This window comes from Corythoichthys intestinalis, chromosome 4 (assembly GCF_030265065.1).
Source record: "Corythoichthys intestinalis isolate RoL2023-P3 chromosome 4, ASM3026506v1, whole genome shotgun sequence".
Taxonomy (NCBI): Eukaryota; Metazoa; Chordata; class Actinopteri; order Syngnathiformes; family Syngnathidae; genus Corythoichthys; species Corythoichthys intestinalis.
This window is the reverse complement of record NC_080398.1, coordinates 56,568,787-56,590,786: the sequence shown is the minus strand read 5'-3', so window position 1 is coordinate 56,590,786 and position 22,000 is coordinate 56,568,787. Positions and strand designations below refer to the sequence as shown.

Genomic DNA, 22,000 nt, shown 5'->3' with positions numbered 1-22,000 from the left:
ACAATGACATTTTCCCGTTTCAACAATCTATCGTTTACCACCATATGCCCTGTCTTTTATATTATATCCTCTGGTTTACATTGCTTATTTTAGCGATCGCAAATGCTACTCGGTGACAGCCAATGAACGCTTTGAATTTTTTCATTAATCTTCTATTATTTACATTTGCCCCTAAAGTTTTTTTTTTTTTTCATAATAACAGAAAAGGTAACAGTGGCAGTCGGATACCATTTTTTTTTTTTTTTATCAGAAGCAGCACGGCGAAACGCCATGCTAAATTAAAATATAAAAATGGCTCACCTCTTTATCCTCTGTGGGACCATGGCCCCCAACAAAATGGTTACTGACTGCATATGAATGTGAATGGCTTCACCTTGCTGGCATTAAACTGGTCTTTTGGATCAACTTGCATGGACATCAATTCTTCACATTTTTTTCCTCAGTTTTTGGTTTCAGGAAATGTTTGAAGAAAACATCTTTCAGAACTTGTAATGTCTAGTAGTTTCTACAAGTTCCATAGCCAGTGTTTGATTGGCATGTTCATTTTTTAAAGATTACCGTAGAAAACAAGTATCATGGATTGTATGCGAGGGCGTGTCTATAATGTCCGACTTCGGCGTTACAATGGCGGTTTCATGATGTAAAAATTGCATTCGTGCTGTACGCTATTGTTTTTCTGTTTATTAGCCGTTTTGTACACTATCCTAGAATGATTTCCGGACAAATGATCGATAACTGTTGTATTGCCATATTGTGAGATCGTTGTCGTTAGCCTTGTATCGTAAAACCGTATCGTGAGGTTCCCATCTCTAGTGCAAAGTCTGCAAAAAGACTTGTTCGGGACAATGGGGGTCAAAGCCATTGAGTCGCACATGAGAGGAGAAAAACAGTTAATGTTTTTTCTTCATCAGAATTTGTGACATGTTGGTCATATATTTTTGGGGTCTAAAAATGTATTTAAAAGCATTTGACTTTTAAAAGGGTGCAAGAACCCTGATTTATGAACAGATTTGCATCTTTAAAATCCCCCTCAACATATTATCCACTAATTTTATGGTTTTGAGTAGACCTTGCCAAGTCACTCATCTACCATGAACCATCACGGACGTCGGACTCATAATTGTTGAGGTCCTGCAATCCAATCCTCATAAACTCATCGGGCCCGCGAGGTAGTACACTGCTCCTGCTTTAGATATCGCGAGTTTTTGCGCAGGTTTGCAGGAAATCGCCGTTCTACATAATCGGGTACACATGTGCAAAACACGTGATTGTTCTAACATGTTCAAAAAATGTTTTGTACTTTACTGCTTTACAGTAACAACTGCATTAGACCATGTGCATTTTCTTTAAATCACAAAACTGCTTATCACAGCGCTGAATAGAGTGCGGGCAGAGATGCATGTAAGGATAATACGTACTGGCAGCCATCTTGTGTCGGGGCATTCCCATGGTGCGAACTATGGTAACTGTGTCCTGCCAAAATGTGCTACTTCGGCGAAACGTACGAAATTGACATAACACCTGTTAAGTATTTAGCAACTTATAATAGTACATATCTCAAGTACACGCTCCAGTTATAGTGTAACAATGTTATATTTAGCGAACGGCCCCGACGTGAAATGGCCGACCAATGACAACTCCCATTCTTATATGTTCACAGCGTGCATTATACATCTAGGTTTATACATATAAATGTGATTGATAGCTTTTGTTCGCTGTAGTCGGGGACTGGAGTCATCACTTATCGGCCATTTTGGTTCAGTGCCATTCGCTAACACATTACTTCAAAGGAGCGTATACTTTTAAATAGCTCTATAAATTGCTCAATTTTGGACAGAGTTTCAAACGGCTTGGTTTGTCACAAACATCAGGGACGCAGCAATAGTGATAAAAAATATATATAACATTTTATCAATATGCAGTCAGAATTATAGCCACGCTACTATGTTTTTTTTTTTTTTTTTTTAATCAATCGCACTGTTTGTAAATACTGTAAATACATCAACAATTCATTGAGTTAATACTAATTAAGTCCAGAAATAACTCACTTTATTTGAGCTGCAGTTAAACTCACTACAAAAGTATTCTGACGCAAGATGGCCGCCAGTCATTCACGCCGTTCAATAGCCCAGCAGCAGTGACGTCTGCCGAGACTGGATAACAGCGCAAGTGTAGTAGGAGGTACTTTGCGGTATTGCAACGGGATTACGCCTTCTTGTTTCTTTTCCCTTTTTTATGTTACGAAAACCGATTCCTTCCTTCGTCGTCAGTATCCAGAGGAAAACGAATGGCAGCAGACGGTATGTTCTCTCTTTTCGAAGCTAACCTTGTTAGCTTGATGCTAAGGCTAGTAGTGGTTGGCAACCTTAGCTGGCTCAAACTCGAGCTAATGTCTTTAGTGAGGGCAGAACGGACACACGTACTATTGTATTTAATGACCACAGTTTGGTGTCTTATTTAACGATGCACGCGTACTCTGTGTCGTAAGTCAAAGCAAAATCAAATTGACCAACTCTGAATTGTGCGGCTAGTTATCACACCATAAACATTCAGAAGAATCCAAAGCCCGTACAGTTAAGCACCATTGATGTTTGCTTACTATTGCGTCATAAATCATACCATTTACATTATAATAAGATTCAGTATTACTGTTAGGTAGTTTGCATGTATGAGTTAACATAGGCAAAATTGTATGAATGTGTTAAAACCTGCTCTGCAGTAGCAATGACTTCGCTTTTGTGCGTCAACTACGCCCAGATGAGAGAGACCGTGTAAATCGAGAGAAAACTTTTAGGTTCCTTGTTGTAATGTAGAACTGATATTTGTTCTCCGTGTTGGGATGTAATTCCATATTGTGTCCTTTTTCAACGACAATGATGTTTTTTTAAGACCAGAACAGCTGAAGCATGAATCACCTTAGCTCGACCTCCTCTACCATCTAAATGTGCCTACCGAAGTTAAATATTAAGCATTTAATTGATGAATACGACCCTGAAACGATCCTACAGACTTTGTGCTTAAAACGTTCCTAGAAAGTACATTCTGCACTTTGACAACTTTTCAATTCATTGTTAGGAATGGATGAATGTTGCTTCATGTTGTCCTGGCTGGTGTGTTCTTCCAAAGTTCATGAGCCTACCGTGATGATGTGTTCAATGGTGTGGGTGTCTGTGTTTATGAAGACATATCAATGTTCTCCCATCATCTGGCCCTTTGTAAATACAGCTGCATGGTTAGGCGGTGTTGACTTGGGTCAAAACAACGGTTCGTGATGATAGATGTTACCCTCAATGAATTTTGAAAGATGATTGCATTGACGTTAAGTGTGTTCTTTTGAAATGTTGTTACAAGTTATTTATTGTGTAAGCTAAAATATTTCAAATAAAATAAATAAAAGAATACAGTGGTACCTCATAGAGGTGTCCGAAATTTCGGATTCTTTGATTATTCGCGATTTGGCAGTGGAAGATTCGAGAACGATTCACAAATATCCAAATTCTGATTATTGAAGTATGCCATGTACAGCGGAACTAAAACACAGTCAGCGTGGTCTTCGGGACGGAATGAGGAACAGACCGAGAGTAAACATCATGCTCAACTCATGCCGCTAGATAAAAAAAACAATGATACCTGACTGCGACCGACAGCCGCTACAAACTCCGCCCACTTAATGCCACGGTAGATATCATATGTATATACAGTAGAACTAGATGCGAAATGAAAGACTCGGTGGCGTTATCACATGTATAGAAAACTAGAATGCAAATGACAGACTCGCCGGCGTTAGTAAACAGCCACCAGCTTAAAGCAGTAGACTTCTCTGGAAGGGTGTTGTAGCGAACCTTCCGAGCGAACCCAATTAACTTTATATCTAAAATACTCCTAAACCGGCAAAATCTTGACTTGAATCCATCTTTAAATGATGAAACAGTTTTAAAACTTTCACATGTCAAAAGTAGACAGAAGGGAAATTATGGAATAACGGGAGCAATTTTAACAACTTTGAACAGTTGATTCACAACATGAAATTAATTGAATGTAGTTTAAAGCTGCTGATGCAGAATGGGGACTTGAGTATTTTATTTACTGTTTTGAACTGTTAACTTGATACTGAAATAGTAGTTTATTTAAGCCTGAGAAGATTTTTGTACAATTTTTGCTGGGGGGGCATCAATAATCAATTTATAATCGAATCGTAGCCTCTGAATTGTAATCGAATCGTTAGGTACCCCAAGATTCCCACCTCTAGTACCTCTACTCATGAACGTTTCTACTAGAGATGTCCTGATCCAATCGTATGTCGATATGGGCAAAAAAATGCGCATCGGTATCGGATGGGCTGACACGGAAAAATTCCGATCCAGACTTCCGATCCAGTTTTTTTAAAAGTCCGGTCCGGGTTTTCCAGCGCACCGATTTACATAATCCATTCCAGTTTTTGCTTCGGTTTCCCTAAAATGCGGTCCGCATTTTACAGCACACCTTCAACACACTACATTACCGTCTCCCAATTTACTGAGAGACTTTATCGGTAAAAATGTCAGCTGTGTGGGATCATTTCATCTTAAAGGACGACAAAGACGAAGAGGCAGAGTGCAACATATGCCACAATAAAGTCAAGCGTGGTGGTAAAGCTGTAAGAAGTTTTAATACAACCAACCTAATCAAGCATTTAGTGAAATACCACCACTAACAATATGAGGAGTATGTTAAGAAAACAGAAGACAAAAAGAAAGGACCTACGCAACTAACACTGGCAGAAACTTTTGTTATGCGTGACAAACTGGCACTCGACAGTCCCAAAGCCCAGGGAATAACAAGAGTCATTGCCGAAGAATTAATTCTGGATGACGAGCCATTATCTCTCATGAGTAAAGACGCACCATCCAACACTTAGAACCACGGTACAACATGCCCAGCCGTCATTACATCCTTGAGCAATTGGCCGTGGAAAATTGGAGAAGGATTCACAAACATCCAAATTCCGATTATTGAAATATGTCAAGTAAAGCGGAACTAATACACAGCGCCGTCTTCAGGACGCAACGAGAAACGGACTGCATTGCGTCCCGAGAGTAAACATCATGCTTGTCATAGACCTGGGTAATGCCAATGCTCAACACACGGCTTTAGCTCAACTCATGCCGCTAGATAAAAAACACAACAATACCTGACTGCTGCTGACAGCCGCTACAAACTACGTCAACATCGTTTTACTGTAGATAATAGATATAATATGTATATAGAACTAGATGCAAGAAGACAGACTCAACGGCGTTAGCAACATTGAAAACTAGATGCGTTAGTGAACAGCCGCCATCTTAAAGCAGAAGACTTCCCTAGTAGGCTGTTGTAGTGAACCTTCCAAGCGAACCTAATTAACTTTTTATCTAAAATACTCCTAAATTGGCAAAATCTTGACTTGAATCTATCTTCAAAACAGTTTTAAAACTTTCACATGTCGAAAGTAGAAGGGAAATTATGGAATAACGGGCAATTTTAACAACTTTTAACAGTTGATTCGCAAAATTAAATTAATTGAATGTAGTTTAAAGCTGCTGATACAGAATGGGGACTTGAGGATTTTATTTACGGTTTTAAAATGTTAACTTGATGCTGAAATAGTCGTTTATTTAAACCTGAGAGGGTTTTTAAACATTTTTTGTAACTAATGTACGAAACATTAAAAGCATCTAACAGCTTGGGGGCTTTGTGGGATTTTCCACTGAGGTTGTTTGTGTGTTTTGCTTTTTTTAAGACTGTTTACAATATTATTTGCACGTTTTACTGACTGAGTATGCCATTTTTGTTTGTTATTTATAATGTTGTGTGTTTGTCACTGAATAAACAGGTGAGTTTCTTGTTACCAACTATTTTGTGTTATTCAAACTCACCTAATTCAGCTGGCTAGTTGTTATCAAGAGTACTAAAACCCTTTTCAACATGAGTCTGACAACTAAGTAAGGAAGCTAAATAACTTAAAACTTTAATACATGCTCAGATAGGCCGGTATCAGTATCGGCCAGTATCGGTATCGGATCGGAAGTGCAAAAAAATATCGGTATCGGATCAGAAGTGCAAAAACCTGGATCGGGACATCCCTAGTTTCTACATACAGAATTTTTCAGGTTAAGACATGCCTGAACGGGAAAATATTGCCTCCTGTTACGAAATAAATTTCAGGATATGAAAGGCAAAAATACAGTATGGCTGGTACTCACAGCTCTCAGAGTTTACTTAGCACAACATACTTATAGCTGCTCTGCCATTGTCTACTGACTAGCATCCAATCAGCAAAGAGTGACCGCTACTGTATGTGTGTATCGCAGTGTCCTCTTCATTCACCCCTTGTGTTCTGACAGCTTTACATGAGTGTATTAACTTTTATTCTTTACTGTAGGTTTTTTTGCATTATGCACAACTCTGATTCTATGTTTATTGGGCAATAATCTATTTGTAAAATGTATTCGTTACATTTTTTGATGCATTGTTATGCATTGTAAAAGATTTATGTCAGAATTTTAGTGGGCTGGGAAAGGATTAGGGCATTTACATTGAAAATGTTTACATTAGGGCTGTCAAACGATTAAAATTTTTAATCGAGTTAATTACAGCTTAAAAATTAATTAATCGTAATTAATCGCAATTAATCGCAATTCAAACCATCTATAAAATATGCCATATTTTTCTGTGAATTATATATATATTCTGTAAAATAAATTGTTGGAATGGAAAGATAAGACACAAGATGGATATATACATTCAACATACGGTACATAAGGACTGTAGTGGGCATTTCACTCTACTGTCATTTAATTCTGTCTATGCTGTCCTCACTCCGAAGCGTCTACTTTTTCCAAAGCTAGACAGCTATTGAACGACGCCTTAATAATCAGACTTCTTCCTTTTTCATCTGATTTATTAATAAAATGGCCTCAAACCATTGTCCTCTTTAGACCGTCGTAAAACTAAAAAAAAAAAAAAAGTACACAAGCATTGCATTAGCAACAACGTTAGCTTAGCACGCTATACAGGTTAACTAAACATAAACAAAAAGCGCCTCATACAAAAGATATAACATTTCGCTTATTAACATAATATGTACATTCTTTACAACAACCATACTTACGGACATCTCTTGTCCAAGGATCATATAAGCACAACAGAGACGTCGTGCAGCCATATTGAACTGGCAAGAAAACAAACCATATAAACCATGTCGCAAAGCGACCACAAGAGTTTGCTGTGAGACAGCACAAAAAGCCTTGCTGTAAAACTTACCAAAAGGCAGAATACTGTCTGAGCGGGACATGTGCGTTAATTGCGTCAAATATTTTAACGTGATTAATTAAAAAAATTAATTACCACCCGTTAATTTTGACAGCCCTAGTTTACATAATTGTCAAGTTATGAAACTACTTCCAGAACCAATTAATTTCGGAAGTAGAGGTACCACCGTAATACCAAAGCTAATCCTTTTTTACATCCCCCTTTCACATAACTTTAGCAATACTATGGCTACATCATCAGGGCTGTATATTTGTCTGATGCCTATAGTATTCCCAATTCATTTGTGAGGCTGCGGTTGTTCATCATGTGCTACCTGTTGTTTACTTGACTTTTAAACTCCACCCAAAGCAGTTTTGCCTGTTCTGTCAGATGATTGTATTTACTCAATTAAGTCTGTCAGCTGCCAATATAAGTTATAGTTAGATTAGTTTTGGCAAATTAGTCACTGTCAGCTGTCTGAACAGCTGAAGCAGTGTGACATCTTTGTAAACAAAAGTGTGTACTGCCAGCTTGGTTTGATTCAGTTTGAATTTCAGATCGACTTGTCTAGCACTTCTACATCACATCAAATGGTTATGTGTGTGAGAGAGCACGGTCAGCCTTGAGAAAACAGGGTACTTTTATTAATAATTACTAATTGCCTCTGTGCTTCGTTTGCGCTAGGGCTGCAACCAACGATTATTTTTATAATCGATTAATCAGACGATTAATTAAATGATTAATCAGATAAATGTCCCTTTTTTCAATTACCTTCACAATTTAACTTGAAGTTGTTTTAGGCATGTTGTAAGTAACAATGAAGAAAAATTAGAAGACTATTTCTTTGAAAAATAATATTTTATTACAGCTTCCTGACTTAACTGTAGTCTACTACTGTACTGTTTTAAGTACAGAAAAGTTGTTAAAGTTTTTAATAAAAGGTTTGAGTATAAAACATAGAAAAATGTTCTCATCCACAAATAAGAGAAAAGTCCTGTTACTTCCAATAAAAAAAAGGGCTGCTCATTTCCTTTTTTTATCTTGTGGGCAAAGTGCTGATATAAATTGTGTCAATGGCTCATTTATTTACTTTAAACCAGACATGTCCAAAGTCCGGCCCGGGGGCCGCCCCCCGGCCTCTGTCATATAACGTCTGGCCTGCACACAGACTTAATAATTTGGTCAGCAGTACTGCAACCAGCATATGAAGTAGCTTACACACGAAATGCTGCTCCTCATTTACCCACTAAAAGGCAGCAGCACTTTAACCCTTTATTGCCAAATGTATCATCACATTTGATACACCTAAAATTTATGATTTTGAGACTAATTTAGAATTTTGACATTTCTTTTTGAAAAAAAAAAAAAAAAGATGGATGCAAGTCAACACATGCATCTGTAGGTTCCATGAGAAAAAAACATGATTTAGCATGGGATATAGATATTAGAGCGCTTATTACACATATTCATTTTGACTTTTCTTTTTACAAATTTGAAAAATATGTTTCATTAGGACCTTATTTTTCAAATTTTGGGATTCTCTGATAATTGCTTCATGTTGCAAGAATTGAAGGGCTAAGCAACATTACTCCGTGTGACCCATTACTTCCATTTTCTAAAATGGCGACAATCAACAAAAAAAAGAAAGTTGACTGTGACTGTGCTTCAAGGATAGGTGGAAATTGGACTATTTCTTCACTAAAATACGCAACAACTGTGTCTTGCCTCATTTGTAAAGAGACAGTCGCTGTTTTTAAAGATTTCAATGTGAGGCGATATTACCAAGCAAAACACGCCAACATGTACGACAAGATTACAGGGAAAATACGCAGCGAGAAATTGAAGCAACTTGAAGCCAGTTTAATTTCACAGCAGTAGTATTTCGCAAGAGTCCGAGAGTCAAAAGAGAACGCCGCAAAGGCTAGTTGCGAGATTGTTGAAATTCATTCATTCATTCATTCATTCATTTCCTATGCCGCTTTTCCACACAAGGGTCGCGGAGGTGCTGGAGCCTATCCCAGCTAACGACGGGCTGTAGGCAGGGGACACCCTGAACTGGTTTTTATTTAAAAAAATAATAATAAAGCAAATGTAACACACTGAATGGCTTGCTAAATTTTGCTTAAATATATTAAATATATACGTAAAGGACGTCAGCCAAGGTCGGCCCCCCACATTTTTACCACGCCAAATATGGCCCCCTTTGCAAAAAGTTTGGACACCCCTGTACTAGATGGCAAAGGCTAGTTGCGAGATTGTTGAAATTATTCATAAAAAAAAAAATAATAAAGCAAATTTGACACACTGAATGGCTTGCTAAATTTTGCTTAAATATATTGTTCTACGTGAAGGACGTCAGCCAAGGTCGGCCCCCCACATTTTTACCACGCCAAATCTGACCCCTTTGCAAAAAGTTTGGACACCCCTGCTTTAAACAAACTAAACAACAAAATCGAATAAGTTTTCTTTATCATACAGTTGTTCATAAATAAAGAATATAAATACCCTAATTTTCAGACTATAATCCGCTACTTTTTTCCCTCATTTTGAATCCTGAGGCCTATAGTCAGTGAATTTTATTTATTGATTTATTTGGGTTAACATGTAACACTTTAATAGACAGCAGCATCAAAAGACTGTCAGAAAACAGTCATAATTAAGACATGACACTATCAAGGGCATTACTGAATCCTTATGACAGATGTGATTAAGTGTCATTCGGCAAACTATGTCACTAAATCCATTTATGTCCAGTTTGGATCTTTTACATCCATTCAAAAGTGATATAATTTCCTAGATGACACAAAATTATATCTGTTATAAGCATTCATTAATGCTCATGACAGTGTCATGTCATAATGGTGATTTTTTTGATGACAGTCTTATGGCACTGCTGTCAAATAAAGTGTTACCAAATACCATATATAGATATTAATGAAACAATTTGAACATTAACAAAAGAAATAAATAGCATAGAACATGAATTTTGATTGTTATTTACATCTGTAGCGGTGCAATGCATGCTAGGAGGCATGGTGGACAACAACAGTGTTGACAGCAGGTGCCACCAGAGGTTGACTGTCTCCCGCAAGGGACCAGTGATGGCCAAATGAAGATTCTTGAAGCAATGATGTGGTGGTGGTGGTCATTAGAGGTGGGAATCTTTGGGCACCTAACGATTCGATTACGATTCGATTATAAATCGATTATTGATGACCCCCCCCTCCCGCTATTAGCTGCTTTTAATGTTTGTACATTAGTTACAAAAACTGTAAAAAAAAAAAAAAAAAAAAAAGTAGTAATGTCTCATCAACAAATAATACAAACAATGCAATTGGCTTCATTTACTCACCTCTGACGGAGGCACACTAGATCTAACAACACAAAAGAATCTCACGCTTGACACATCGTAAAGTTATTGATTCAGCAACCCAACCTGAGTTTAGCAGTGAGCTGTCTCTCTCTTGCGCTAATCAATGGCGCGTGCGAACAGCCTCACATTACACAAAGTAAAGATCCAAACGGAACTGCTCATAGCCGGCGGCAAAAATCAATTATCAAATTCGTTGGCAACTAACTAATTAATTGATCAGTTGTTTCAGCCTTAGTGTGCGCCCTCGCGACAGCACAGATTTTTTTGTAATCATCTTTTTTATTGGATTTTAAAGATAACAATTGAAATACAAAAGGCTGTCAGATTAGTCATTGTGTTTAAACATCTCAATGCAGGGTAATCGAGATCAAGAAAAGGTGGAGAATACCACCTATTTGGCTTCGTCATTGTTTCCATAGCGGAGTACTGTATTTCTGAAAGATCCATGGTGCGAGGAACAAATTCTTTATTGGTGGGGGAAAACCATACTTGACATGCTACCTTTACCATTACCATTCTATTTCTCTATTTGACTGTCGGTGCTGTCAGTTCTGTTCGCTAAGAAGAAATACCAGGATGCTTACTTCATTTCCTCTCCTCTTGAGGAAAGTGAGGCAAAGCCTGAGATGGTTGGGGATTGGCTGCTAGTTATTCAGCTGGAGACTGAACAGGCATTGTTGTGTTTGGAAAATTTTCCTCTTCTTATCCCAGATAGTCTCTTGCATCTATTTGTACAGTTCAAAGTGACCTGCCTGTGCTTCCGTGGTTAGACTAATACTGTAAGTTAAAATACACATGTTACACAATAGTTGTGTAACATGCTGAGACTATAAGTTATAAGTGTGCAAGTATAACTGTAGGAAAGCCCAGTTGATGTGTGTGTACTTTATGATCGTGACTGGCCCTTTTAGATGAGAGAATTCAAGCGACCTTTCATCTCTCTGGCCCTGTGACTTTGTTCATTCTTCTCCCGGCATAACAGTGGGCTTGCTGACCACTAGCCACAGTTGTGTCTTACCTCTTACGGAAGCCGTGTGTAAATAAAAAGTGTAAGTAGATTTGCTGAAATGTGCATTACTGATATGCGGGTATGTTCGGAAAATGACCCAATTTTATGTAAATATAGCCCATCGACGTTGTTAGTCTAGATCCGGGGTGGGAAAAGTATTCTAGTGGGTGCGGGTATTCATTCCAACCCATTAAGAAGGTGTCTTACAAGTGTAGTCAGTTGATTGCACTCAGGTAATTCTTGTTTCTGCAGAAACCTCATTGGTTAAACTGTCTGCACTGGATCGATCCATAGTTATTTTTTTTAATTGTAACGTATTTTTCGGACTATAAGTCGCTGTATTTTTCATAGTTTGGCAGAGGGTGCGTCTTATGCTCTGGAGCGACTTATGGTAAATGGTAAATGGTGTTATATTTATATAGCGCTTTTCTTATGTGTGCTTATTTACGGTCGGGTCGGAGCGACTTCTCTCTCGCTAACTTTTTTTAAAAATTTATACTAAAATGATGTATGGATATTAAATAAAATAAATAATTTTGATAAAACAGAGAAGGCGGTGTGTGTGCCTGCGTGCGCACGTGATTGCAGTGGCCCCGATCTCTTGTCAATCTTCCCCTTTGATAGTATCCTGGTATTTCCTTTTTTATATGGGGCAGCTATAGGAGTAAAAAACAAACTAAAGACGGGAATTGAAAAGTAAACAACTGCGGTAGGAGTGGGATATGGAAAGGATTCAAATTGATTGTTAAAAATGCTATACGGAAACCTGTGTCGCTGAATGTAAACAAATAAGGTGCTTTGGCCTCATACGAGAAATATATTTAACAAACATTTCCAGCGTTATTTCGTTGTGTAAATGCATTTATAACGATCATAAAAATATGTAGACTATTTCAACATTGAGAAAACTTGCGTTTTTTTTTCTGCCAACTCGAGGAGATTAAAATAAATGTCAAATCCACTATCCGCCTGTTAGAACAGACACGCAAATATAAAAAATATAAATGTTTATTGAATATCAATCTTACAGTCTTGTTTAACTGGGAGAATTCGTTACAAAAGACAGGCTTTAATTTGTTACCATTATGCATATATACACCGACATCGTCACAAACGTGATCACACAAAACGCAACCACGCATCACATCCCCGCATTTCCTCCTTCTCCTGAGTCCTCACAAATAAAACATGATTTTTTTTTTTCGAGCTCGTGCCTACAAATAAAACATAAAATTTCTTTTTTTTTTTTTTTTTCGGGCTCGGACAAGCAAATCAAGTTAATTGATCGGGCTCGGGCCGCATCGGACTTTAATGCCCGCGGGCCGGTCAGGTCGGGCTGGATTTTTTAGGCCCAATCTAACTTCTAGCGTCATTTAATGTTAGCATACCGTACACCTATTCAGCCTGTTGTACTCTTATTGTATTTTAAATTGCCTTTCAAGATGACATGTCTGTTTTTGGTGCTGGATTCTATCAAATAAACTTCCCCCAAAAATGCGACTTATACTAAGGTGCGACTTATAGTCTGAAAAATACGGTAGTATACATATATATCCTATAAAAATAAAGTTGCTGATCCAAACACCCAATGATTTATAAATGAAAATAACTTTTTCATACCACTATACAGTATTCCTGTTGTCGGGCTGTTAAGTCAAAGAAAAGTCTTTTACCTACCCCCAAATCAAACATTTATTATTAATTAATGAGCCCTTGCTGATGTTTCCACCGTCCCCAGTCCCAAAGAAGCCACAGAATGTGCATGGAGGCAACATTACACAGAAGAAAGGCAGGCCAGGAATGCATCCAGTCATTCTGTCTGGCTAACTACATTGCATCAGCTGTTGTACATTTCACTGTTCATGTGTCTTCAAAGCTGCTGTCACTTTCTAGCCCCCCTGCCAAGTCTCCATACCTTACAGTGGTTATAAAAAAGTGTAAAGGCTTCTGTTTAAATGTTTTGTGCTATGTGAAAAGTGTGGCCTTATACTACAAGTTAATCGGGCTCTCAATGATGACATCCCTGATCTAAAACTGGAATGGAAAAACTAATGAAAAAATAAATAAATAAACCCAACCACAGAAAGAAAAAAAAACCTTGAGAAGGGACCACAAAAGGGAGAAACCCCCTTTCAGAATGACCAGGCCGCAATGGATGCCAACTAGGGCTGCAACTAACGATTATTTTTATAATCAATTAATTAGTTGATTCATTAAACGATTAATCGTCAATTTTTTCAATTACTTTCACAATTTAACTTGAACTTGTTTTAAGCATGTTATAAATAACAATGTAGACAAAATGGATGACTATTTCCATAAAAAATAATATTTTATGTCAGCTTCCTGACTTTACTGTAGTCTACAACTGTACGGTAGGCATGTGCCGGTATGAGATTTTCACGGTACGATAACCGTGAGCAAAAATACCGCGGTTTCACGGTATCACGGTATTGCAATTATAGCTCCAAAATTTTGAGATGTATGGGTTAAAAAAAATTTTTTTTTTTTAAACAATCCATTGAACAGGATTTTTTTCAAAACATATTTGCAAATTGGAACATGAATGTAATGTGAAAATAAATAAATTAACAAAAAATAACAAATATTATATAAAATTAAAATAAATAGAACCTAGACTATACCCACAGCCACAGCTCAAGTTGCTCAATTTTAGAGTAAGAACAAAATAATTGCTATAAAAAGTAAAAGCACTTCTAAATAAAATTAAAAATATATACTGTGTGACTTTTTTTTGAGGGGGGAAGCTCAAGTGAAGTTTCACCATTTTCAGCCACTGTGTCAACTCTAGTCTACATGATGCCATGCCTTTGTGTTAAAAAGAACAAAGAATTCATAAGTTAATAAGTTAGTTAAAAATGTATAAGTTAGTTTTATAAATTAGTTAAAATGTAAATATTGTTGAGGAAAGGTTTCATCTAAAAAAAAAAAAAAAAAAAGTGAGGAGTGAGACCTCCTCTCTCAATTAGCGATCTTTGACGCGTTTCTTTTTCTTCCCCCCTGCATTCAAGCTTTTCTCTCACTCAGCGGCTGTGAGACATAAAAGAAGCTGCTTTCCCAGTTTAGCCTAGGCTAACATTCGTCTTTGTAAGTGTTAGTTAGTTTGTATATTGAATTTGAAAGGAAAATGTGTGTTTTGTTTTTGGCGAACTTTTTAATGGAGCTACTGCTATCCTGTTGAACCTAATCACACGTGGAAAAATACAATTGTACAGCGTTTTAAATGTATTTATTTATGCCTACTGCCCGAAGTTAGCTGGGATAGGCTCCAGCACCTCCGCGACCCTCGTGAGGAATAAGCGGCATGGAAAATGAATGAATGAATGAATGTATATTTCACCACAATTTGAGAGCTCAATAAATTGAAGAAAAGTACGCCTTGTGTTTGGAGGATTTGTTTTTGGGTTTGCTGGCTGTTTAGTGACACTCACGGCAACAAACGGGAAGGGGTGAGCGGTGCTGCACCAAGCCACTTCGGCTGCATTTTGGCACATGAAAAATAGCGAATACCGTACTAAGGTATGACGGAAAATTTTAGTGGTTTTGAAACAGCGACGTTTTCACACCACGGTAAACCGTGAAACCGGTAACCGGCACATGTCTACTGTACGGTTTTAAGTACATAAAACTTGGTAAAAGATTTAAATAAAGGTTCTGAGTACAAAACATAAAAGTAATTTCTCAGTACGCAAATAAGACAAAAGTCTTGTTAATTCAAATAAAAATAAATGCTGTTTATTGACATTTTTTTTTCTTTTGGGCAAAGCGCTTATATAAATTGTGGCAATGGCTGATTTATTTTCTTTAAACAAACTAAACAAAATCGAATAAGGAGGAGGCAGTCTGGAATGAACCAGTTTTCTTTATCAAAAGGTTATTCATAAATACAATCCAAATCCAATTTCAAAGCACACTCTCTTGTAAGACAATTTACAGTTTGAGTTTGTGTTGAAAGGAGACGCTAAGTTGTTATATGAATTAAGTGGGTATGAGGTGCTTTTCAGCATGCGCATCTTTCGTGGCACGCCAGACCCACTTAGAGTGTTTGTTGCCAAAAAGCTCAATCTTGGTCTCATCTGACCAAAGCACACGGTCCCAGTTGAAGCCCCAATACCGCTTGGCGAACTCCAGACGTTTGCGTTTATGATTGTGAGTGAGGAAAGGTTTTCTCCGTGCATGCCTCCCAAACAGCTTGTTGGCGTGTAGACAGCACCTCATACCCACTGTGAAGTATGGGGGTGGGTCAGTGATGCTGTGGGGCTGTTTCGCTTCCAAAGGCCCTGGGAACCTTGTTAGGGTGCATGGCATCATGAAGGCTTTGAAATACCAGGACATTTTAAATCAAAATCTGTTGCCCTCTGCCCGAAAGCTTAAGATGTGTAGTCACTGGGTCTTTCAGCAAGACAATGACCCTAAACATATGGCCAAATCTACACAGAAATGGTTCACCAGACACAAAATCAAGCTCCTCCCATGGCCATCTCAGTCCCCAGACCTCAACCCCATTGAAAACCTGTGGGGTGAGCTGAAGAGGAGAGTACAGAGGAGAGGACCCAGGTCTCTGGATGATTTAGAGAGATTCTGCAAAGAGGAATTGCTGAAGATCCCTCTTTCTGTCTTTTCCCATCTTGTGAAACATTATAGGGGAAGATTAGGTGCTGTTTTGTTGGCAAAAGAGGGTTGTACAAAGTATTAACACCAGGGGTGCTAATAATTGTGACACACATTATTTGATGTCAAATAATTATTTCTTTATGTGGGATTTTTTTCCCCCACTGAATAAACGCATGGATTTTTCTCCTTTTTTTTCCATTAAGGTCCCATATTATTTAGAAAAAAAAAATATTAGACGCTAAAAAACACATAATTGTGTGTGTGTGTGTCGCAGGCTTTGACGCAAATCTTCGTTGACAGAAATGTTGAAATTTAATATTTATTCTACACATTTTTACATCATTGGAAAACGTTAAGAATGTTTGTGTCATTTTTGTCCTTCTACAGAAACCATATCAAAATAAAAAATATATTGGCCTCCCCCATCTTTTTCCATTTTCAAACATTTTTGAAAATTCTCCTTGGAGCCACTAGGGCAGCACTAAAGAGCCGCACGCAGCTCTTAAAACACTGGTTTCCGGCCCCCGTGCCAAGTCATTGTGAAAGGGTGGTGTCTAAAACTTTGTCTTGGCAGGCCAGTATCTCAGTTTTCTAACAAGTAAATAAAGTAACTGGGCCACGAATTGATAACATAAATGTAATAGGTGTCACATTTGCATGAACTATTAAGAAAAATCTGACAAAAATATAATTTGCATGATGATTTCGTTTGTATTTATTTCCACTTTTGTTTTTCATGCCTCTTTTCATTCCTTTCTCGCTAGGTTTTACTGCAGCTGTTTCTGATGAAGTGACGATTTTTCCACAATCATCTGACTTTTGGATGCAACCTTGAGGTTGATCAGGAGAAGCTGTCATGTCTTGACTACAGAAGGGCCCTCTGGAGCCCTTTGCCTCCACCCTGGACCACCTTACCCCTCCCCCATTTATCACCTTAGCGCTTCTCCTGCCCTGCGCTACCCCCTGAACTCCCTGCAAATGTGAGAAACAGGCTTCCCTACCCTGGCTGCTGACTGGCCAACACTGAGAGATGAGCCTACCTAAGCACCATCAGTTTGCCAATAGTAGCGGCAGGGTAATGGGCTCTGACAGGGATCTGCAATCCACTGCCTCCTCCATTTCCCTGTCCTCTGTGAAGAAGGCGCCTAAGAAAAGGCGCTTATCCCTGGCTTCGCTATTTCGATGGAGAGGACGGGAGGCCAAATCAGTGCGGAGAAAGTCTCGAGAGCTCCAAAGCCTCGGTCCAGGTGGGCTTTCAGGCGTGGATGGCATCGCTAGCATTGAGAGCATTCATTCCGAGATGTGCTACGATAAGAACTCTGCCTTCTTCACTGTGGTTGGGAACGGCGCTCCCTCGACTGCTTTTTTTGCTGCCTCCACCTCATCTGCCTCGGGACCTTGTGTATCTGCCTCCACCCCCTCTTCTTCAAAGCTGGGGAGTGGAGTGGGGTTGGAGCTTTTGGAGTGCCCCCTGTGCCTTCTGCACCACTCTAAGGAGAGTTTCCCTGACATCATGACCTGTCAGCACCGGTCTTGCATCGACTGCTTACGTCAGTACCTGCGCATTGAAATATCAGAGTCACGCGTCAACATCAGTTGCCCCGAGTGCTCGGAGCGTTTCAACCCACATGACATCTGCATGATTCTTGGTGACCGGGGTCTGATGGAGAAATATGAAGAGTTCATGCTTAGAAGGTGGTTGGTGGCTGACCCTGACTGCCGTTGGTGTCCGACGCCTGATTGCGGGTAAGATCTTTTTTTTTTTTTTTTTTTACGGATCTTTACTCCAGCACCCGAACACTTTTACAAAATACACATCTGAATTATTTACGCTAAAAAAAACTATAGTTGGAAGCACTCTAGCCAACAAGCTGCTGTATATAATTTAATTTTCATAAGTTCATGTGTTCTGTTTTTTGCTAGGTATGCAGTTATTGCCTTTGGTTGTGCTAGCTGCCCTAAAATCACATGTGGGAGGGAGAGTTGTGGTGCGGAGTTTTGTTATCTTTGTAAGCAGCTGTGGCACCCCAACCAAACCTGTGATGCAGCACGACAACAGAGAGCCCAAAGCCTTCGCCTGAGAACAATACGCTCGTCGTCTCTCAGCTCCAGCCAAGAGAGTGGAGCCACAGGTTGACTGACACAACACACACAAACATCTTTGTGGGCTGTCTGGCATAATGTCAATATAATATATGCTCTTAAAATTTATCCTATTTTCTTACACACTTCTGTCCTGGGTTGCTGGTCAGCCCTTGATTTGCAAAAGTCTTGCCAGATATCACACGTTTTTAGATTTGGACTTTTGAGCTATATTTTTCACTGAAATGTTTGGTACTTGGTAGTATCTTAGTTGACGAGGTAGCACCTTTCAGATACTCTGGTTTCCTCTCACATCGCAAAAACATACTGTACATTACAGATTGTTCAAACATCCAAAGTGTGCCTTAGTGCGCACACAAAGCTGGTTTGTCTATGCTTGGTGTGTTCAGGGTGTACCCCAGCTCCAGCAGACGCGCGATCCTCTTGATTTGTGTGTAATTTAATACATTTATTAATTCATTTTTTAAACTTGTTGTATCCAGCTGCTTAAGCACAGAAAATGGGAATCTGTGTGTCTTTTATAGTTTTATAACAAAGTTTATAATATGAACTGGGCAGAAAAGGGTTTTGGGGGGACAAAGAGAAGGGAAGAACAGAAGGAATAGTGATACAAAATAGGGCTGCAGCTATGGAATATTTGAGTAATCGACTGAAAATTCTATCAAGTAATCGGATAAAACATTTTTTTTTTTAGGTAAAGAGCAATTATGAATATACATGAGAAAACAAGACATTTCATCTAATATTGAACCATTTTCAGTCAATCAATGTCTTTATTTTCAATGTACATTGTTAAAAACAGCAAACAATTGCATCTCAGATGTGACTAGAATAAAAAAAGATTAATTCACTGCTTTCACTCAAAAAACTTCTAGATCTTATAAAAAAATTAGGTCTGTCAAAATTGTCGCGTTAACGGGCATTAATTATTTTTTTAAATTAATCACGTTAAAATATTTGACGCAATTAACGCAGATGTCCCGCTCACAGATTTAAATGACAGTACAGTGAAACGCTTACTTGTTGTTATGGAGTTTTGCCGCCCTCTGTTGGCGCTTGGGTGAATGACCATCTCGCATATTGCCCCAAACAGATTACAATGAGGCCGTTTATGGACATTAAGAGTGAAGAGAATGCCACCGGCCGCTTGGGGGCAGCGCCGTTCCATACTCATGTTATTTCTTCTAAACGTGGGAGAATTAGTAGTTGTGAGACGTTTATGCTGTATTCACAATGCAATGCAGATTGCTATTTGTGCTCCACACATATTTCGGTAAGTTTTCTTTCTTTTAGTGGCAATTATGTGTCTCTTGTTGTATTTTGGGTAAGATATGTACAGATATATGTTATACAGTAAAGGCGAGTGGACACAGGCGTTCTTGGGACCGCGCCGTTTATTGGCAACTCCTTCACAACAAACATACAGTGGGGAGAACAAGTATTTGATACACTGCCAATGGGTTTTCCCATTGGCAGTGTATCAAATACTTGTTCTCCTCACTGTAAGTATCGTTTAGTGAAAGCACAACAAAAATAATATTCCTATCTCTCCCCCAAAAAATAATGTTCACAAAAAGAAAAGCACTTCAGTCTATAGTAATGAGGCCCTATTCTGACATAGTTTAACAACAATGCAAAATGAACTGGCATTCCATATCAAAATAGCTATGCAAAATACACGTAAAACTTAGACTTTGGTCACTCTATTTTTATTATTGTTATTTTTATTCTTCTTATTATTATATTAACTCTACTTTTGATTGAAAATTTTATAAATTTTATTAAAACGAAAACATGAAGAGGGGTTTTAATATAAAATTACCATATGTCCCCCAAAACCAGAGGTTGTGGGTTCGATTCTCCGTCCTGATGAACTCGTCTAAGTGTCCTTGAGCAAGATACTGAATCCCATGTTGCTCCTGGTGCTGCGTCACCAGTAGGTAGATGGCGAGGTAGTGTAAAGCGCTTTGAGCGCCTTGAAAGGTGGAAAAGCGCTATATAAGTATAACACCATTTACCATTTAACTTGTAACTATAACATTTATCGTTTAAGAACTACAAGTCTTTCTATCCGTGGATCACTTTAACAAGAAAGAATGTTAATGCTATTTGTGGATTTATTGTTACAATAAACAAATACAGTACTTATGTACAGTATGTTGTATGTATATATCCGTCGTGTGTCTTATCTTTCCATTCCAACAATAATTTACAGAAAAATATGGCATATTTTAGAGATGGTTTGAATTGCGATTAATTGCGATTAATTACGATTAATTAATTTTTAAGCTGTAATTAACTCGATTAAAAATTTTAATCGTTTGACAGCCCTAAAAAAATATATATATTTCTTACCCAAAGATATCATTACGCTTGATAACACACATCACTTAAAAGTTAGGTGCTTTTCCCACGTGTTTCAATTGAATTTCCATTAATTGTTTCAAGCTATTTTTAAATTCTAGTTAAGTTTTAAGTTAGTCTAAACTGTAAATCCTGACAGGATTTGAAGTTTTGCAGTGTTCAAAATAAATGTATGATACCTGTTGTATTGGAGCACATTAGGGACCAGTGCTGGTGTTATATCCAGCAATTACTACTGAGCTAAAATTGAGAGTTAGCTGTATTAATTTTTCATTTTACACCCTAATCACGCTACAGAGCTATGTTTTCACAGATTAAATAAAGCCTGTATGTAAGACAACGTTAGCCATGCATCGACAGTGGTCATAAATAATAGAAACCCAGCCCTCCGCAGGGCTAACGTTACGTGAGCAAGTGACAGTAACGTTAATCTTTTAGTTTTTTTAAGTAACGTTAATCTTATTTATTAGCGCTGAGAAGTCTACTGCTTTAAGATGGAGGCTGTTTTCTAACGCCGCAGAGTCTGTTATTTCGCATCTAGTTCTGCATACGTGATATCTATGAGACTCATCAGATGCTACCTCCTACCACCGTAGCATTATGCGGACGTAGTTATGTTTTTTATTTATTTATTTTTTTATATATAGCTTCTTCCTCTATGCACGTGGCGTCAGCGCGTTGTCCCGCATTAAAAGTAGTCCGGGAAAAACATGATGCTTAGAGCTGGCAAAATTAAACGATTCCTTGATGTGAATAAAATTACTCTGATTACTTTTTCAACTTGAGTTACTTGAGTTGCTCGAGTATTCGTTTCAGCTCTAATACAAAATAACATTAATGAATATATGTACTACTAGGGATGTCTGGATCCGATCACATGATCGGAAATCGGTTCGATCGCGTCATTTTTCAGAGGATCTGAATCGGGTGAGGATCAGGCTTTTGATCAATAATATACTGGACTGTCTCAGAAAATTAGAATACACAATATTCTAATTTTCTGAGACAGTCCTGTACATTAATCCACCATTTAAAGCAGGGGTGTCCAAACTTTTTGCAAAGGGGACCAGATTTGGCGTGGTAAAAATGTGGGGGGCCGACCTTGGCTGACGTCCTTTACATAGAACAATATACAGGACTGTCTCAGAAAATTAGAATATTGTGTATTCTAATTTTCTGAGACAGTCCAGTATATTTGTTTTTCTGCTTCATGCTCATACAGCCTCTCACCCTGCCTCCTGCTGCTT

The 22,000-nt window shown here is 38.2% G+C and overlaps 1 protein-coding gene across 2 annotated transcripts in view; it reads left to right on the top strand.

Annotated features, from left to right (window-relative positions):
- Nucleotides 1-2,148: 2,148 nt before the first annotated feature.
- Nucleotides 2,149-22,000, top strand: part of rnf19a (ring finger protein 19A, RBR E3 ubiquitin protein ligase) — a 39,210-nt gene continuing 19,358 nt past the window's right edge. Inside the window, exons 1-3 of one of the 2 annotated variants that reach the window (XM_057834045.1) lie at nucleotides 2,149-2,300; nucleotides 17,051-18,032; nucleotides 18,210-18,418. In XM_057834045.1, the coding sequence (XP_057690028.1) occupies nucleotides 17,317-18,032; nucleotides 18,210-18,418 (925 nt within the window). In that variant the 5' untranslated portion in view covers nucleotides 2,149-2,300; nucleotides 17,051-17,316. Of the gene's footprint in view, nucleotides 2,301-17,050; nucleotides 18,033-18,209; nucleotides 18,419-22,000 lie in introns of those variants that run through there. The other variant, XM_057834046.1, reaches the window with a different exon arrangement.